Source organism: Girardinichthys multiradiatus, chromosome 4, assembly GCF_021462225.1.
Source record: "Girardinichthys multiradiatus isolate DD_20200921_A chromosome 4, DD_fGirMul_XY1, whole genome shotgun sequence".
NCBI lineage: Eukaryota > Metazoa > Chordata > Actinopteri > Cyprinodontiformes > Goodeidae > Girardinichthys > Girardinichthys multiradiatus.
In genome coordinates this window covers 2,392,278-2,408,813 of record NC_061797.1, presented here as the reverse complement: position 1 = coordinate 2,408,813, position 16,536 = coordinate 2,392,278, and the positions used below count along the sequence as shown (strand labels likewise).

Genomic DNA, 16,536 nt, shown 5'->3' with positions numbered 1-16,536 from the left:
GTATCTTATATTTTAAGTATTCCCATTTTCTGGTGTAGGTCATTACTGAATCATCTAGAAGGATCTTTTCCACTAGTTCTTTGATTTCTCTACAATAGAGATCATGTTTTAAAAGATTTGCATTGAATTTCCAGTACCCTGCATGTTTCAAATTCTCAGGGAATAATTTATAAATTGATGCTGCAATTATCTGTAAGAGGAGTTGGAGACATATTACAATCTGACATTAGTTTGAGAATATCATCTGTTCCTAACCAGAAATCTATTCTAGATCTGCTTTATGCATCTGATTTAAACCATGAAAACTGTTTTTCGTTAACATGTTTATCTCTCCATAAGTCAATAAGTCCTAAGTTGCAACAGAAATCAGACAAAATACGGTTTGGACGGGAGTTTTCAAATTTGTTTGGGTGTCTATCAAGCCCTTCGTCCTTAACCATATTCCAGTCCCCACCCATTAATACATATTTTGTAGGGAATCTTTGTTTAAGTTGAGAAGAAGAAGAAGAAGACCTCCTCCCCCCCTGGTGTGACGTCACTTTGAGTCACATGACAGGTCACCGTTCGGCTTGTTCTAAAACACGTCCAGCAATCATGGTAAGCATGTTCTAAATTCAAAATAATTACCTACCATATCGTTATCTGTTCAGTGACGTGTTGTACCGATGTTGAAGAAATCAACAGATGTTGATGCTACTCAGGGTGATCTGTGCTTCCGACTGTTTAACTGGATGTGTTGGCCTAACGATGCACAAATAGCAGCTTGCTGAGCTAACAGCTGTTGGTAAACTAATTAAAACATCCAAGCTAAATGCTAGTTGGTTTATTTAGCCGCTGCTGTACACACATTGTGTTCTAGAACTTTTTTTTGATCGACCAGTCTGTTTCTGATAGAAAACGGCTCTGTCAGAGCTAACGTTAGCATGTGTTAGCTGAAGCCGCAGCTTAGCTGGAACTTGTTCTGATGAAACCGGGTGGAGTGGGTTTGTTTTCTGAGCTTGGACAGTCTGGCTTGTGTCCCGATCCAAACTCTGAATTAATTAGGTCAGGACACACGGTTAACAGATTTCTGCCTGTTCATTTTTCGGTCTTTCAAATCTACTTGTCCTACGGCTGACATCCGTAGAGTCTGAGAATGCTGTTTTGACAGTTTAGGAAGTTGCACTGAAGCCTAATCAAAAAACATCAAAAGGAAATAAAGGTTTTCCAAGTATCGTGCATTTTTATTCTTAAACGTGTCGATACTTCAGCTTATTCAAATAACACAAAAGTTATTGGACCAGTGTAGAAAAACAGCACATACATTAAATGTAGTCCAGCTACATTACTGGTTAGTCTACACCAGTATCAAGGAACATTATTTACGCTCTTTTCCAGTCCCACTATAACCAGTACAGTTATCACCAGAAAATGTCCATGATCCCTGATTTAATAAAAAAACCAAAAAAAACCCAAAACAACCTAAAACATTGACTGCAGCACAACAAGCTCGTTATTTTCTCATAGTAAGTCATAACGGATTACTGTTTAGAATTGACCAAAGTTTTAAATTAAGTTTTTTTTATTATTATTCATATGATGTACTGGCCGCTTAGGCAAACAGCATAGTGGGTCTGTTTGTCTACAAAAGGAGGAGAAAACAAAGTTCCCCCTGTTGCTTATTTGACTTGACTAAATTAACACAACAAGCTGAACCAACATGACCTAAATCTACTGTTCACATTCTATTGAAAGTTGTATCTTTACTTTAGAACTTCTTAGCTGCTGCACACTCTTGTATTTGTGTATCTAATTATGTGGTTGTGTTGGTGTGTATGCATTATTGTTTGTATGTGCTTGCATGTACATATGCACAGAGGTATAGGCAGAGATTGAAGTTTAAAGCATGGAAGTGTTTGCAAAGGAGGAAAACCTGCTCCTAGACTGGGACCTGCCCACCAAGTCTAGGAGTAGATCCCAGAGTCAGCAAATGCAAAGAGGATCACAATAGTGCAATGCAGAGATGGGCTCAAGACACAGTAGCCCTCCTTACCGACCCTGACAAAGCCGACAAAGGATCCCTGCATCCTTCCATCTCCCAGCAACTGACCGACAACTCAGGGACCCCTGCAAGACGAAAGAAGCAACCCCACCCTCAGGGTACCCAATGCGTAAGTGCCAAGACAGTAGGCCTTAAAGTAACACAGGGCAAGATCAGACTGCTGCTGTCCCACAGTCTGCTGGGTGTGATAGTTTTGGACAGGAGCCCACCACTAATGTTCACGTTAATTTACATGAATTACTGTGTGTGTTGAGCTATGGGGGATAGTGTCGATGTTTTAAAATAGGCCGTCACTCCATGTATGAGCAGTCTGCTACTGGTATACAGCTTGAGCACTCCCTTATGGACTTTGTGACTACTTCTGCGGTAAAGATTAGGAACAGAGCATTGACATGGGTGAGAGTCAAAAGTAACAGGGTTTGTGTGATATTAGTTCTGTGAGAACAGGGACATGCCAGGTAGTGGTGAGCACACTACCAAACCTCTTGCACCTGCCCCATCCTATCATCCAGTTGTCCACAAACAACCCATCCAAAGCAGGTTTGCTTTTCATTTACTTAATAATTCTTGGACTCAGAGTACGCAGCAGAAGCACTGCTAAACCCTATGCAATGCACTTTGTTGTGAATTTTATGGAACACAGCTCTTGTTTCATCACTTTGTGGCTTTTTCTCTTCTCTGCTCTCACTAATGTAGTTATCGGGATACAGCTAAGTCCCTTTACATTCATTTTTGAACAGATGGGAGTTTTGAAACATGTTCTGATGCAATCTTATGTTGTAAAAAAAAAAATTGCAAATCCCAATTCTCTGGTTCTTTGTCATTTCTGTCTGACTTGGGTCTTCCACAGAACTTACAAATAAAAATGGAACTTTAAGGTGCTGTTTGGGTCTGTTTTCTGTTTATTAACATTTGCTTCAGTCCTAATAGCCTAACAATTTTATTCAAATTTACTTTTCCTCAAGATTTTTTAACAATTGTTTCATAGTTTTTTTTAATTATCTGTAATGTTTTAATTTGTCTTTTTTAACATGATATATGAATCACTATGGTTTTTTGCTTTGAAAGGTGATGTATAAATAGATTCATTTTCACCCCACTTCACATAGATAGGTCCTCTTGGTGCAATTTGTCCTGTAAGGCACTAAATGTGTTGGTGCCTGCGTTCTTTTCCAGGCTGCAATTGTTCACGCTCCTAACTGTCCCAGAGACAGAGCAGATGAAGGAATGCTGAAGCGTTAGAATGTTCCCATTCACATCGTTGCGGGACTCTGCACTTTGCACCGTTTTGTTTTTGTTTGGTGTGTTTTTTAACTTCAACCAGATTGTTCAGTTTCTTTTTATTTTCTGGACTCTAGTTGTATATTTTCTATTACATCCTGGATTTTACTTGGATGGTTGCAACACTTTGTTTTTAATGACTAAATTCAGTTCTACAGCATCCAACTAGTAATAAATATTGAAAACCATTTAGTCTTCCTTCTCCTTGTTGTTTTTATATTTGTCAGTGTAAGTATTTTTTGGTGTTGTAGTTTGTGTCCAGTGTTTCCAGTTAACAAAATAATGCTTTTATACAGAAAGCTGAGAATAAAGACTTGTTGTGTTTCCCAGCCAACCACGCAGCAGTCAGCTCAGGATGAACAAGAGAAGCTCCTGGATGAAGCTGTTCAAGCTGTCAAGGTCCAGTCCTTCCAGATGAAGCGATGCTTGGTAGGCAGCTTTTCATTTTGTTCTCCCTGCTGATAATAACTGTTCACTACGTGACTCATATTTTCCAAAACATTTAAGAAAATGTTTACTGAAAAAAGGGCAACTCTTTGGTCTTCCTGGGATTCCACCTGTAGGAGCCTAAACTAAATTTTGTGAGGACTATAAATGCATAACTGGAACTATTTGCTAATTTACTTTTTATCCAAGCCTTTATTGATTTGAAGCATAGTTATATGTTTGGTGTGGGCACAGTTACATTTCAGTGGAGCAAGAGTGCCAGACAGTCGAGATGCTGTAGATTCTAGATTTTTTTAAGTAAATAGTTAAACGCAAGCTGTTTCTGAAAATTTATTTTTGATTTATTTATTTATTTTTTAATAAGAATTATGCAGGAGGTTACGGCAGCGTCAAGCTAAGGTTTTGATCGTTAAGGATCTATACGCCTGTGACCTCGTCTTAATAAAAGGAAATTTGACAGTATTATTTATGCAAATACAAACTAAAGATGTGTTTCAAAACTCCATTTACTCATGACTATTATGTTTATTTTCTGGGTTTTTTCTTAATATTAAGATATCATTATCATCATTATTAGATTAGGTAGATATGCAATGATTTATATTTTGTTGCCAGTTTCCGGTCTCTGATTTTGTAAAGATATGATCTAAAAATACTGATTGAAGACCATTCCAATATATCTTCAAAACCTTTATTGATAACCTCCAAAATATTTTTTCTACTTTCTGAACGAACTTACTGTGCACCTGAGCTAATAGAAGTGTTTGTAGTAAAATAAGATTTTCTTTTCATCATTAAAAATTGATAGATGGAACCAAATCCTCTAGGTTATGGTCATCTCAGCAACTGAAACCAGTTCACAGCTTATCTCCTTTAGCACTAATAATAGGTTCAAGTTAATGTTTCACTTGAGCCTAGTAACAAGGAATGAAGATTCAATTCAATTCAGTTTATTTATATAGCGCCAATTCACAACACATATTGTCTCAAGACACTTCACAAAGTCAGGTGCATACATTCCAATTAATCCTAACTATTGAACAGTGCAGTCAGAGTTAGTTATTTATTCAAATTGGATAAAAAGTTTTTCTATCTAAGGAAACCCAGCTGATTGCATCGAGTCAGAGACTTGTAGCATTCACTCCTCCTGGATGAGCATGTAGAGACAGTGGACAGTCACTGGCGTTGACTTTGCAGCAATCCCTCATACTGAGCATGCATGTAGCAACAGTGGAGAGGAAAAACTCCCTTTTAACAGGAAGAAACCTCCAGCAGAACCAGGCTCAGTGTGTGCGGCCATCTGCCACAACCGACTGGGGGTTTGAGAGAACAGAGCAGAGACACAAAAACAACACAGAAGCACTAATCCAGGAGTACTTTCTATGGGAAGGAAAAGTAAATGTTAGTGGATGTAGCTCCTTTAGTCGTTTCATCTAGTAAGAAAGATCAGATAAACTTTGAGCCAGTTTTCAAGGATAGAGTCTGAAAGAGAGCACATATAATTAGTTACAGTAAAAGCTCAGTCAATTGCCATGTCTAGGAGAGAGAAAGGGTTAAACACTAAAAGACAGGGCCATGTGGATCATCGGTAGAGGGTGAGCATTAAGTTGTTGCCAGCAGAAGCTCGGACGATTCCCCTCTCCAGAAAGGTGTCACAGGTAGACACAGAGTCAGGCCAGGTGTAGCTTCTACACCTTGAGAAACATGTTTAATAGAAAACTGTTTAAAACTTGATAAGGGGAAAAAACAGACTTTCTCTTTAAACAATGCAAATGTCTCATTCAGACAAAAATGACGCAACTGATTGGAATCTGCTGTATCACCCTGTGCATCCTAGAGGTGTTTTTTTGCTTTACAACTAGAGATGAACCTCTTCAATAATTCTGGTCATTTTACCATCTCCAGTTTTAGCCAAGCTTTGGCCTGCTGACAGTCAGTTCTTCTTAAAAGCTGTAATATCAGAAGATAAAAGAACAGCATTCAGTGAGCTTCTTGTTGGGAGTGGTCATTATGTGTTGGGAGACGAGAGCAGTCGCTGTAAAACGGGGTTTTATTAATCCAGTCCAATCCAACTTTATTTATAAAGCACTTTTGCACCACACCAGACCAAAGTGCTGTACAGAAACTAGATTCAACGCAGCTCATAATACAAACAAAAAACACAACTAATTCAAACAAAACACAACACCTTACACAGTGGAAGTCAATTTTTTCACTTGGAAAGGTGCCTCTCTGACCCTCTTGACCCAATCAACTTGAAAGTGTGTCAGAAGACAGATAACTAGTGGGTCTAACTTCGTTTGAGGCACAGTGACTTTTCATAAAAGGGCGCGCCGAAGTCAGACGTCACGCCATGGCCATACGTTTGCCTCTAATTTCATATTCGGTGGGCGTGGCCTAATTTGTACACAGCGCCCCCTAGAAACTTTCAAAAAATCAGCCCCAAGCCATGCGTTGACTGAGGATTGTGACATTTGGTACACATATGTAACTTGTCAGGACCTACAAAAAAGTCTCTTGGAGCATTGGTCCAAAGGCCACAGGAAGTCGGCCATTTTGGATTGAAGTTGCCATTTTGACCCTGTTTTGGGCGTTTCTATCCCGCATATCTGAGCAAACTCCTCCTACAGCTTTTCACTTAGAGACTTGAAAATCACTCACTATACTCTTAAGGGATTGGGGATCAAAAGTTATCAAAAGCTTTCTGATACATGAAAGCGTGTGGGCGTGGCAACGCCTCAAAATATGACTTCTCGCCATAAAACACTAAATTGATATAGCTCCTACAAGGAAAGTCACAGACAAATGAAACCTTCTGGGATTGATCTGCCTCTAGGCCTCAACAACATTCACTGATCACATGCTGACATCATCGAAGCCCCGCCCCCTGAGAACAGGAAGTATCACGATTTCCTTTACAGAGTCAATGTTTGATGTTCTTCACCTAATCAATGTGAAACTGTCCCAAGTAACAGATAACATGATGCTCTTAGACAGTCGACAGTACTTACTGCTTTAGCTGGAGGGTGTGAATATGATGGCGTGGCGAATTCTGATGTCACGCCACGGCCATACGTTTGCCTCTAAATTACACATGCATGGTCATATTCACTCCAAACTGAATATGCTTTATCTTTGTCAGCCCCCAAACAGCTCTGTTGGATTACATTTAAATTTGGATCAACAGCGCCCCCTAGGACACTTCAAGGGCTATATCTCCCTCATACATCATCGGATCCACTTGAAATGTAGTATACATGATCATGAGTTAATGATGGACATTTTGACACAGTCAATTGATGATGTTGTTTTAGCCCCGCCCACACACAAACAAGCGACTGCAGCGTCCTTCTGGAAGGTCCGATTTACTCGAAATTTTGAATGCTTTTTGCCAGACCAAAACTGCATGACCGAAGATCATATGACATGCTGCTCACAGTGCCACCAACTGGCGACGTATGTGTCATCGTATGTGGCATGAAGGAGGCGATGCCAGGCTCCTGCGGTCGCTCAACAGCCCGAGTTACGCTGAGGGGTGCGAGGGCCTTCAAAGCTGCTTGCAGGTTTCTAGTTATTATTCCGTTTGGTCATTGTGGGGCAATATGGGGACTTTGCCAAACCCCTAAATGCACACGCTTTTACACAAAATTGTCCCCCAACCAAAATTCTTCATCCTTAATGTCGTCATCAGTGGGCGTGGCCAAATCACTTAGCCACGCCCCCAAATGTGAGCTAGCCCGAACCGTAACTCGTGGACATCTGAAATTCGCCACAATGCTAGAGCTACTCAAAACAAGAAAAAAAGTCTCTTGGGGGTATGCCCTAAAATGCACAGGAAGTCGGCCATTTTGGATTAAAGGCCAATTTTTGCCCGTTTTTCACTTTTACTCACCTCGAACTTTAACGAACTCCTCCTAGGGATTTTTAGCTATCGGGTTCATATTTGCTCTACATGCAGCTAAGGGATGGGGGATTAAAAGTTATCAAAATCGTGAGTTTTTGCCCATGTTTAGGGGGCGTGGCCGGGCCACGAACTTGGCGTTCGCGCCGAAAGTGAAAAATTGCAATAACTTTCCCAAAGAAATTCCAAATCACAACTAAGTTGGCATGAAGGAGGACATTCGGGTTCCCGATAATCCTATGGGGTCATATGCTGACATCATCAAAGCCATGCCCCCTCAGAACAGGAAGTCACTTTTTTCACTTGGAAACAAATCCCTCTGACCCTCTTGACCCAATCAACTTGAACCTGTGTCAGCAGACAGATAACTAGTGGGTCTAACTTCGTTTGAGGCACAGTGTCTTTTCAAAAAAGGGCGTGGCGGCACGCCGAAGTCAGACGTCACGCCATGGCCATACGTTTGCCTCTAATTTCCACATAGATCATCTGATCTGCACCAAATTCAATGTGATTGATCCTTGTCCCCCAACAGTCCCCAACAGAGATCTGATGACATATTCGGTGGGCGTGGCCTAATTTGTACACCGCGCCCCCTACAAACTTTCAAAAAATCAGCCCCAAGCCATGCTTTGACTGAGGAATCTGAAATTCGGTACACATATGTAACTTCTCAGGACCTACAAAAAAGTCTCTTGGAGCACTGGTCCAAACCCAACAGGAAGCCGGCCATTTTGGATTGTAGTTGCCATTTCGACCCTGTTTTCGCCGTTTCTAGCCCGCATATCTGAGCGAACTTCTTCTACAGCTTTTGACTTAGAGACTTGAAAATCACTCAGTTTACTCTTAAGGCATTGGGGATCAAAAGTTATCAAAAGCTTTCTGATACATGAAAGCGTGTGGGCGTGGCAACGCCTCAAAATATGACTTCTCGCCATAAAACACTAAATTGACATACAGGGGTTGGACAATGAAACTGAAACACCTGGTTTTAGACCACAATAATTTATTAGTATGGTGTAGGGCCTCCTTTTACGGCCAATACAGCATCAATTCGTCTTGGGAATGACATATACAAGTCCTGCACAGTGGTCAGAGGGATTTTAAGCCATTCTTCTTGCAGGATAGTGGCCAGGTCACTACGTGATACTGGTGGAGGAAAACGTTTCCTGACTTGCTCCTCCAAAACATCCCAAAGTGGCTCAATAATATTTAGATCTGGTGACTGTGCAGGCCATGGGAGATGTTCAACTTCACTTTCATTTTTCATCAAACCAATCTTTCACCAGTCTTGCTGTGTGTATTGGTGCAATGTCATCCTGATACACGGCACCGCCTTCAGGATACAATGTTTGAACCATTGGATGCACATGGTCCTCAAGAATGGTTCGGTAGTCCTTGGCAGTGATGCGCCCATCTAGCACAAGTATTGGGCCAAGGGAATGCCATGATATGGCAGCCCAAACCATCACTGATCCACCTCCATGCTTCACTCTGGGCATGCAACAGTCTGGGTGGTACGCTTCTTTGGGGCTTCTCCGCACCTTAACTCTCCCGGATGTGGGGAAAACAATGAAGGTGGACTCATCAGAGAACAATACATGTTTCACATTGTCCACAGCCCAAGATTTGCGCTCCTTGCATCAATGAAACCGACTTTTGGCATTGGCATGAGTGACCAAAGGTTTGGCTATAGCAGCCCGGCCGTGTATATTGACCCTGTGGAGCTCCCGATGGACAGTTCTGGTGGAAACAGGAGAGTTGAGGTGCACATTTAATTCTGCCGTGATTTGGGCAGCCGTGGTTTTATGTTTTTTGGATACAATCCGGGTTAGCACCCGAACATCCCTTTCAGACAGCTTCCTCTTGCGTCCACAGTTAATCCTGTTGGATGTGGTTCGTCCTTCTTGGTGGTATGCTGACATTACCCTGGATACCGTGGCTCTTGATACATCACAAAGACTTGCTGTCTTGGTCACAGATGCGCCAGCAAGACGTGCACCAACAATTTGTCCTGTTTTGAACTCTGGTATGTCACCCATAATGTTGTGTGCATTTCTGTATTTTGAGCAAAACTGTGCTCTTACCGTGCTAATTGAACCTTCACACTCTGCTCTTATGGGTGCAATGTGCAATCAATGAAGACTGGCTACCAGGCCGGTCCAATTTAGCTATGAAACCTTCCACACTAAAATGACAAGTGTTTCAGTTTCATTGTCCAACCCCTGTAGCTCCTACATAGAAATTCACAGACACATGAAAGCTTTTGGGATTGATCTGCCTCTAGGTCTGAACAATATTCACTGGTCAGATGCTGACATCATCGAGGCCCCGCCCCCTCTGAACAGGAAGTGTCCTCTTTTCCTTTACAGAGTCAATATTTGATATTCTTCAACTAATCAATGTGAAACTGTCCCAAGTAACAGATAACATGATGGTCTTAGACAGTTGCCAGTACTTACTGCTTTAGCTGGAGAGTGTGGCTATGATGGCGTGGCGTATTATGATGTCATGCCACGGCCATAAGTTTGGCTCTAAATTACACATGCATGGTCATATTCACTCCAAAATAAATATAGTTCATCTTTGTCAACCCCCAAACACCTCTATTGGATTGCATTGGAATTTGGATCAATAGCTTCCCCTAGGACACTCCCTCGTACATCATCGGATCCACTTGAAATGTTGTATACATGATCAAGAGTTAATGATGGACATTTTGACACAGTCAATTGATGATGTCGTTTTAGCCCCGCCCACAAACAAACAAGCGACTGCAGCGTCCTTCTGGTAGATCCGATTTACTCCAAATTTTCAATGCTTTTTGCCAGATCGAAACTCTGCATGACTGAAGATCATATGACATGTTGCTCACAGTGCCACCAACTGGCGACGTGTTGAAGTGAAGCGGTGTCATCATGTGTGGCGTGTAGGAGGCGATGCCAGGCTCCCGCGGTCGCTGCACTGAGGTGCGAGGGCCTTCAACGCTGCTTGCAGCTTTAATTGATTATTATTATTATTTCAGATGTCTTTCTGTCAAATACTTTATTAAACCAGATGCAGTGACAAACAGTGTAGACGGCTCGAAGAAACATTTGTTTGTCCTGCACACACTTATTTTCTTTTTGCTGGGATATGAACTAGTATTTGGTTCTTACTCATGTGATGTTCTGCAGCTTTAAAAGCTTCTGGTCACCATGAGACTAACTGAATAATTATCAAATATAATACGTGCTTTGCTCTTCTTATTTTCAGAAAAACTGCTGCTCCTCAGATCTAGTGTATGTTCTAGAACATATGATGGCTGTATCTATTTCCTGATCACATTTGCTGTTTTTTTTTCTTTATAATATTTTCAAAGCTTGGCTTTGTTTTGTATTTTCCAGGATAAGAACAAACTGATGGATGCTTTAAAGCATGCCTCCAACATGCTGGGTGAACTGAGGACATCTATGCTCTCTCCAAAGAGCTACTATGAGTTATGTATCCTTTTACATTTGCGGTTCTGCTGGTCTGACATCAAATCTCCGGTGCCTTGGAAAAAAAATTAGATGTATAAGAGGAACTCCTTAGAAACAAACCAGAAGGAGAGAGGTCTGAGCTTGCTGGCAGCCATATAGTGAGACCTGTTAAATCAGTTTAAATAAGAGAATCTGAGGACCCCCATCTGAAAGATACGGCCTGTTATTAATTCATTTTATTTTTACAACTGATCAGCACAAACGAGCCTTAGAGTAATAGTCTAGTAAAAGTGTTTTCAGATTGAACTAATGTGTACATGTTTATTGGTGCTTACAGGCTCCTGTAAGGACATTCTTTAGCTAACAGTGCTTCCACAGGAGGATGGCAGCAGGAGCGGACTGGCCATCGGGAGCACCGTGACATTTCCCAGTACCCTGGCCGCTTGCCTGGAAGCTCTGTGGTTTGGTTGGGGTCGCGCTTAAAAAAACAATCCATGCCGTTCCTGCGACTCACTTGGGTATCTGCCTGGCTGACACTCCGACAGACTGTAGTAGTGATAGGTAAAGACAGACCCAGGGTTAGTTCCACTTTGAGGAACCAAGAGGGTTGAAACTGACCTAATAAAACATTTTATGGTACTGCAAAATTTAAATATGGTTAACGAAAAGGATCTGAAAAAACTATTTGTTTAATGATAAAATATCCAGTAATATATCTTTAGTGTGGCCTTCATAAACTCCACTAATAAATTATAAAAATATTGAAATATTTTATTTAACCAGGTAATATTTGGATTTATTTTTCAGTAGCACTCAAATTAGTCAAGTCAAAGAATATTTCCAAATCATTTCTTGTATGATGCTATGATTGGTTGTCCTATTAATGAGTTAAACATAGCATAATTTAGGTGAACATAATTTCAGTTTGTGTGATTTTGAGTACATAATATTGCACCACAGCACACACATTTATGTTGTTTTAGTTCCTGACAGTGTTTCAGACATGGCCATCTCTGATGAACTGCACTACCTTGAGGTTTATTTGACCGATGAGTTTGCCAAGGGACGCAAAGTGGCGGATCTTTATGAGCTGGTCCAGTATGCTGGGAACATCATACCCAGGCTGTGAGTATTAATATTAGAGTATGCTTTGTCTTTCTTTTTTCTCTCCAGGAATACTTTTGCAGGTGTTTTGGACCAGTCAAAAAGTTAAGCTTTACTCAGCAAGTCTTTTTGTTCTGATTGTGTCTGGATTTGATATCTTTGAGTGGAGATTGGGTACTATTATAGAAATGTTCTTTTTACGTTTTTGTGCATTGGTTTACTTTTCCATCCCTATTTCTTTACTTTAAATGCCAAAAAGAGTGCAGCTGAAAAGATGGGTTCTATGTGCCTTGTTTTTGCCAGTCCACAGTGAGCAAGCTCTGCTGTTTCATATCAGCTGGATATGAAAAAGCATAGCTCCAGCTGAAAAAGTTCTGCTTTATTGGAAGATCTCGAATATATTAATGCACATTAGTAATCTTGCAGAATATTGGAGGCTTGTGCCATTCCCAGTGGTCATTGTCTAACAGGTGGGGTACACCTGAGAAACATGTTTAATAGAAAACTGTTTAAAACTTGATAAGGGGAAAAAACAGGCTTTCTCTTTAAACAATGCAAAGGTCCCCATCAGACAGAAATTATGCAACTGATTGGAATCTGCTGTATGAACCTGTGCATCCTAGAGGTGTTTTTTTTTGCTTTACAACTAGAGATGCACCTCTTCAATAATTCTGGTCATTTTACCATCTCCAGTTTTAGCCAAGCTTTGGCCTGCTGACAGTCAGTTCTTCTTAAAAGCTGTAATATCAGAAGATAACAGAACAGCATTCAGTGAGCTTCTTGTTGGGAGTGGTCATTATGTGTTGGGAGACGAGAGCAGTCGCTGTAAAACGGGGTTTTATTAATCCAGTCCAATCCAACTTTAATTATAAAGCACTTTTGCACCACAGCAGACCAAAGTACTGTGCAGAAACTAGATTCAGCACAGCTCATAATACAAACAAAAAACGCAACTAATTCAAACAAAACACAACACCTTACACAGTGTCAAATGCCAAAGAAAACAAGTAGGTTTTAAGATGCATTTTAAAAACAGACAGTGAAGAGTACTGTCTGAGTTGGAGGGGCAGCTCGTTCCAAAGTTTAGGAGCTGCTGCAGCAAAAGATCGATCTCCCTTTAGTTTAAGTCTGGTCTTAGGGACACTCAGGAGCAGTTGATCAGCTGATCTAAGGGAGCAGGAGGGATTATAAGGAGCAGATCAGCCATATAATGTGGAGCAAGGCCATTAAGAGATTTAAAAACAAATAAAAGTATTTTAAAATGGATCCTAAAAGGCACAGGCAGCCAGTGAAGTGAAGATAAGATGGGAGAAATGTGCTCATATTTACGTGTACCAGTTAAAAGCCTCGCTGCAGCATGTTGGACCCTTTGCAGTTGGGAAATGGAGGACCCACTAACCCCCAGATAAAGTGCATTACAGTAATCCAGCCGGGTGGTAATAAAGGCATGGATCACTGTCTCAAAATGTCTTTTTGGAATAAAGTATTTTATTTTGGCTATCTGCCTCAAATGATAAAAACTCCTTTTAACATTAATATGGTACTTCACAACAATGACAAAATAATGGATGTAAAAAATTTAAATCCTTTATCATCTAATACCAGTAATTAGCAGAGCTAGTATTAAACAGTTTTTTTTTTCCTGTACAGTATGACACTTTTCTGAAGTCAGAGACTTCCTAAAGCCTTCCGGGATTTTCAAATCCAGGATGTGTCTTGGTGGCCAGAGGTTCAAGCACAGAAGAATCAAACAGAGCAGATCTACTATACTCAGTCCTTCTGTCTAAATTAAAGCGGTCTCGACAGGCTTAATGATTTGTTTGTTTTGTCATTTGAAGAGAGCCTATCCACCAACGTCAGATGGAATGGTTTATGCCACCATGGTGAACGAAAGGTGGCATCAGTCTGAAGAAGACACGGTTGGGTTGTTTTTTTAAGAGGTGCGGCAAAAAAAACATCTTGAAGGTAGAAGGTAATGTAAGGCATTACCACACAATAGAGGCCTGTAATGGTAAAAAAAAAGAATTAAATGCAAAGATTATCACAGTGTTACCATAACAATCACAGCAGACTCTTGACAGTTCAGGTTCTAGAAAACTAATCATTAAAAGGTGACCTAATACAGGTCCTTCTCAAAATATTAGCATATTGTGATAAAGTTCATTATTTTCCATAGTGTCATGATGAAAATTTAACATTCATATATTTTAGATTCATTGCACACTAACTGAAATATTTCAGGTCTTTTATTGTCTTAATACAGATGATTGTGGCATACAGCTCATGAAAACCCAAAATTCCTATCTCACAAAATTAGCATATTTCATCCGACCAATAAAAGAAAAGTGTTTTTAATACAAAAGACGTCAACCTTCAAATAATCATGTACAGTTATGCCCTCAATACTTGGTCGGGAATCCTTTGGCAGAAATGACTGCTTCAATGCGGCGTGGCATGGAGGCAATCAGCCTGTGGCACTGCTGAGGTCTTATGGAGGCCCAGGATGCTTCGATAGCGGCCTTTAGCTCATCCAGAGTGTTGGGTCTTGAGTCTCTCAACGATCTCTTCACAATATCCCACAGATTCTCTATGGGGTTCAGGTCAGGAGAGTTGGCAGGCCAATTGAGCACAGTGATACCATGGTCAGTAACCATTTACCAGCGGTTTTGGCACTGTGAGCAGGTGCCAGGTCGTGCTGAAAAATGAAATCTTCATCTCCATAAAGCTTTTCAGCAGATGGAAGCATGAAGTGCTCCAAAATCTCCTGATAGCTAGCTGCATTGACCCTGCCCTTGATAAAACACAGTGGACCAACACCAGCAGCTGACACGGCACCCCAGACCATCACTGACTGTGGGTACTTGACACTGGACTTCTGGCATTTTGGCATTTCCTTCTCCCCAGTCTTCCTCCAGACTCTGGCACCTTGATTTCTGAATGACATGCAGAATTTGCTTTCATCCGAAAAAAGTACTTTGGACCACTGAGCAACAGTCCAGTGCTGCTTCTCTGTAGCCCAGGTCTGGGGAATGCGGCACCTGTAGCCCATTTCCTGCACACACCTGTGCACGGTGGCTCTGGATGTTTCTACTCCAGACTCAGTCCACTGCTTCCGCAGGTCCCCCAAGGTCTGGAATCGGCCCTTCTCCACAATCTTCCTCAGGGTCTGGTCACCTCTTCTCGTTGTGCACCGTTTTCTGCCACACTTTTTCCTTCCCACAGACTTCCCACTGAGGTGCCTTGATACAGCACTCTGGGAACAGCCTGTTCGTACAGAAATTTCTTTCTGTGTCTTACCTTCTTGCTTGAGGGTGTCAATAGTGGCCTTCTGGACAGCAGTCAGGTCAGCAGTCTTACCCATGATTGGGGTTTTGAGTGATGAACCAGGCTGGGAGTTTTAAAGGCCCCAGGAATCTTTTGCAGGTGTTTAGAGTTAACTCGTTGATTCAGATGATTAGTTTCATAGCTCGTTTAGAGACCCTTTTAATGATATGCTAATTTTGTGAGATAGGAATTTTGGGTTTTCATGAGCTGTATGCCAAAATCATCCGTATTAAGACAATAAAAGACCTAAAATATTTCAGTTAGTGTGCAATGAATCTAAAATATATGAATGTTAAATTTTCATCATGACATTATGGAAAATAATGAACTTTATCACAATATGCTAATATTTTGAGAAGGACCAGTATACACTTCTCAAAAAAATAAGGGGAACACTCAAATAGCTCATCCTAGGTCTGAATGAATGAAATATTCTCTTTGAATACTTTGTTCTGTACAAAGTTGAATGTGCTGACAACAAAATCACACAAAAATCATCAATGGAAATCAAATTTATTAATATATGGAGGCCTGGATTTGGAGTCACACATAAAATTAAAGTGTAAAAACACACTACAGGCTGATCCAACTTTGATGTAATTTCCTTAAAACAAGTCAAAATGAGGCTCAGTATTGTGTGTGGCCTCCACGTGCCTGTATGACCTCCCTACAATGCCTGGGCATGCTCCTGATGAGACGGCGGATGGTCTCCTGAGGGATTTCCTCCCAGACCTGGACTAAAGCATCCGCCAACTCCTGGACAGTCTGTGGTGCAACTTAACGTTGGTGGATGGAGCGAGACATGATGTCCCAGATGGGCTCAATCGGATTCAGGTCTGGGGAACGGTCCATAGCATTGAAGTCCATAGCTTCAATGTCTTCATCTTGCAGGAACTGCTGACACACTCCAGCCAAATGAGGTCTAGCATTGTCCTGCATTAGGAGGAACCCAGGGCCAACCGCACCAGCATATGGTCTCA

The 16,536-nt window shown here is 41.1% G+C and overlaps 1 protein-coding gene across 2 annotated transcripts in view; it reads left to right on the top strand.

Moving 5' to 3' along the window:
• The first annotated feature begins 484 nt into the window (after positions 1-484).
• Positions 485-16,536, top strand: part of vps35 (VPS35 retromer complex component) — a 45,999-nt gene continuing 29,947 nt past the window's right edge. The window contains exons 1-4 of one of the 2 annotated variants that reach the window (XM_047363190.1): positions 485-597; positions 3,653-3,751; positions 11,054-11,150; positions 12,130-12,253. In XM_047363190.1, coding sequence (XP_047219146.1) covers positions 550-597; positions 3,653-3,751; positions 11,054-11,150; positions 12,130-12,253 — 368 coding nt within the window. In that variant the 5' untranslated portion in view covers positions 485-549. Of the gene's footprint in view, positions 598-1,979; positions 2,151-3,652; positions 3,752-11,053; positions 11,151-12,129; positions 12,254-16,536 lie in introns of those variants that run through there. The other variant, XM_047363189.1, reaches the window with a different exon arrangement.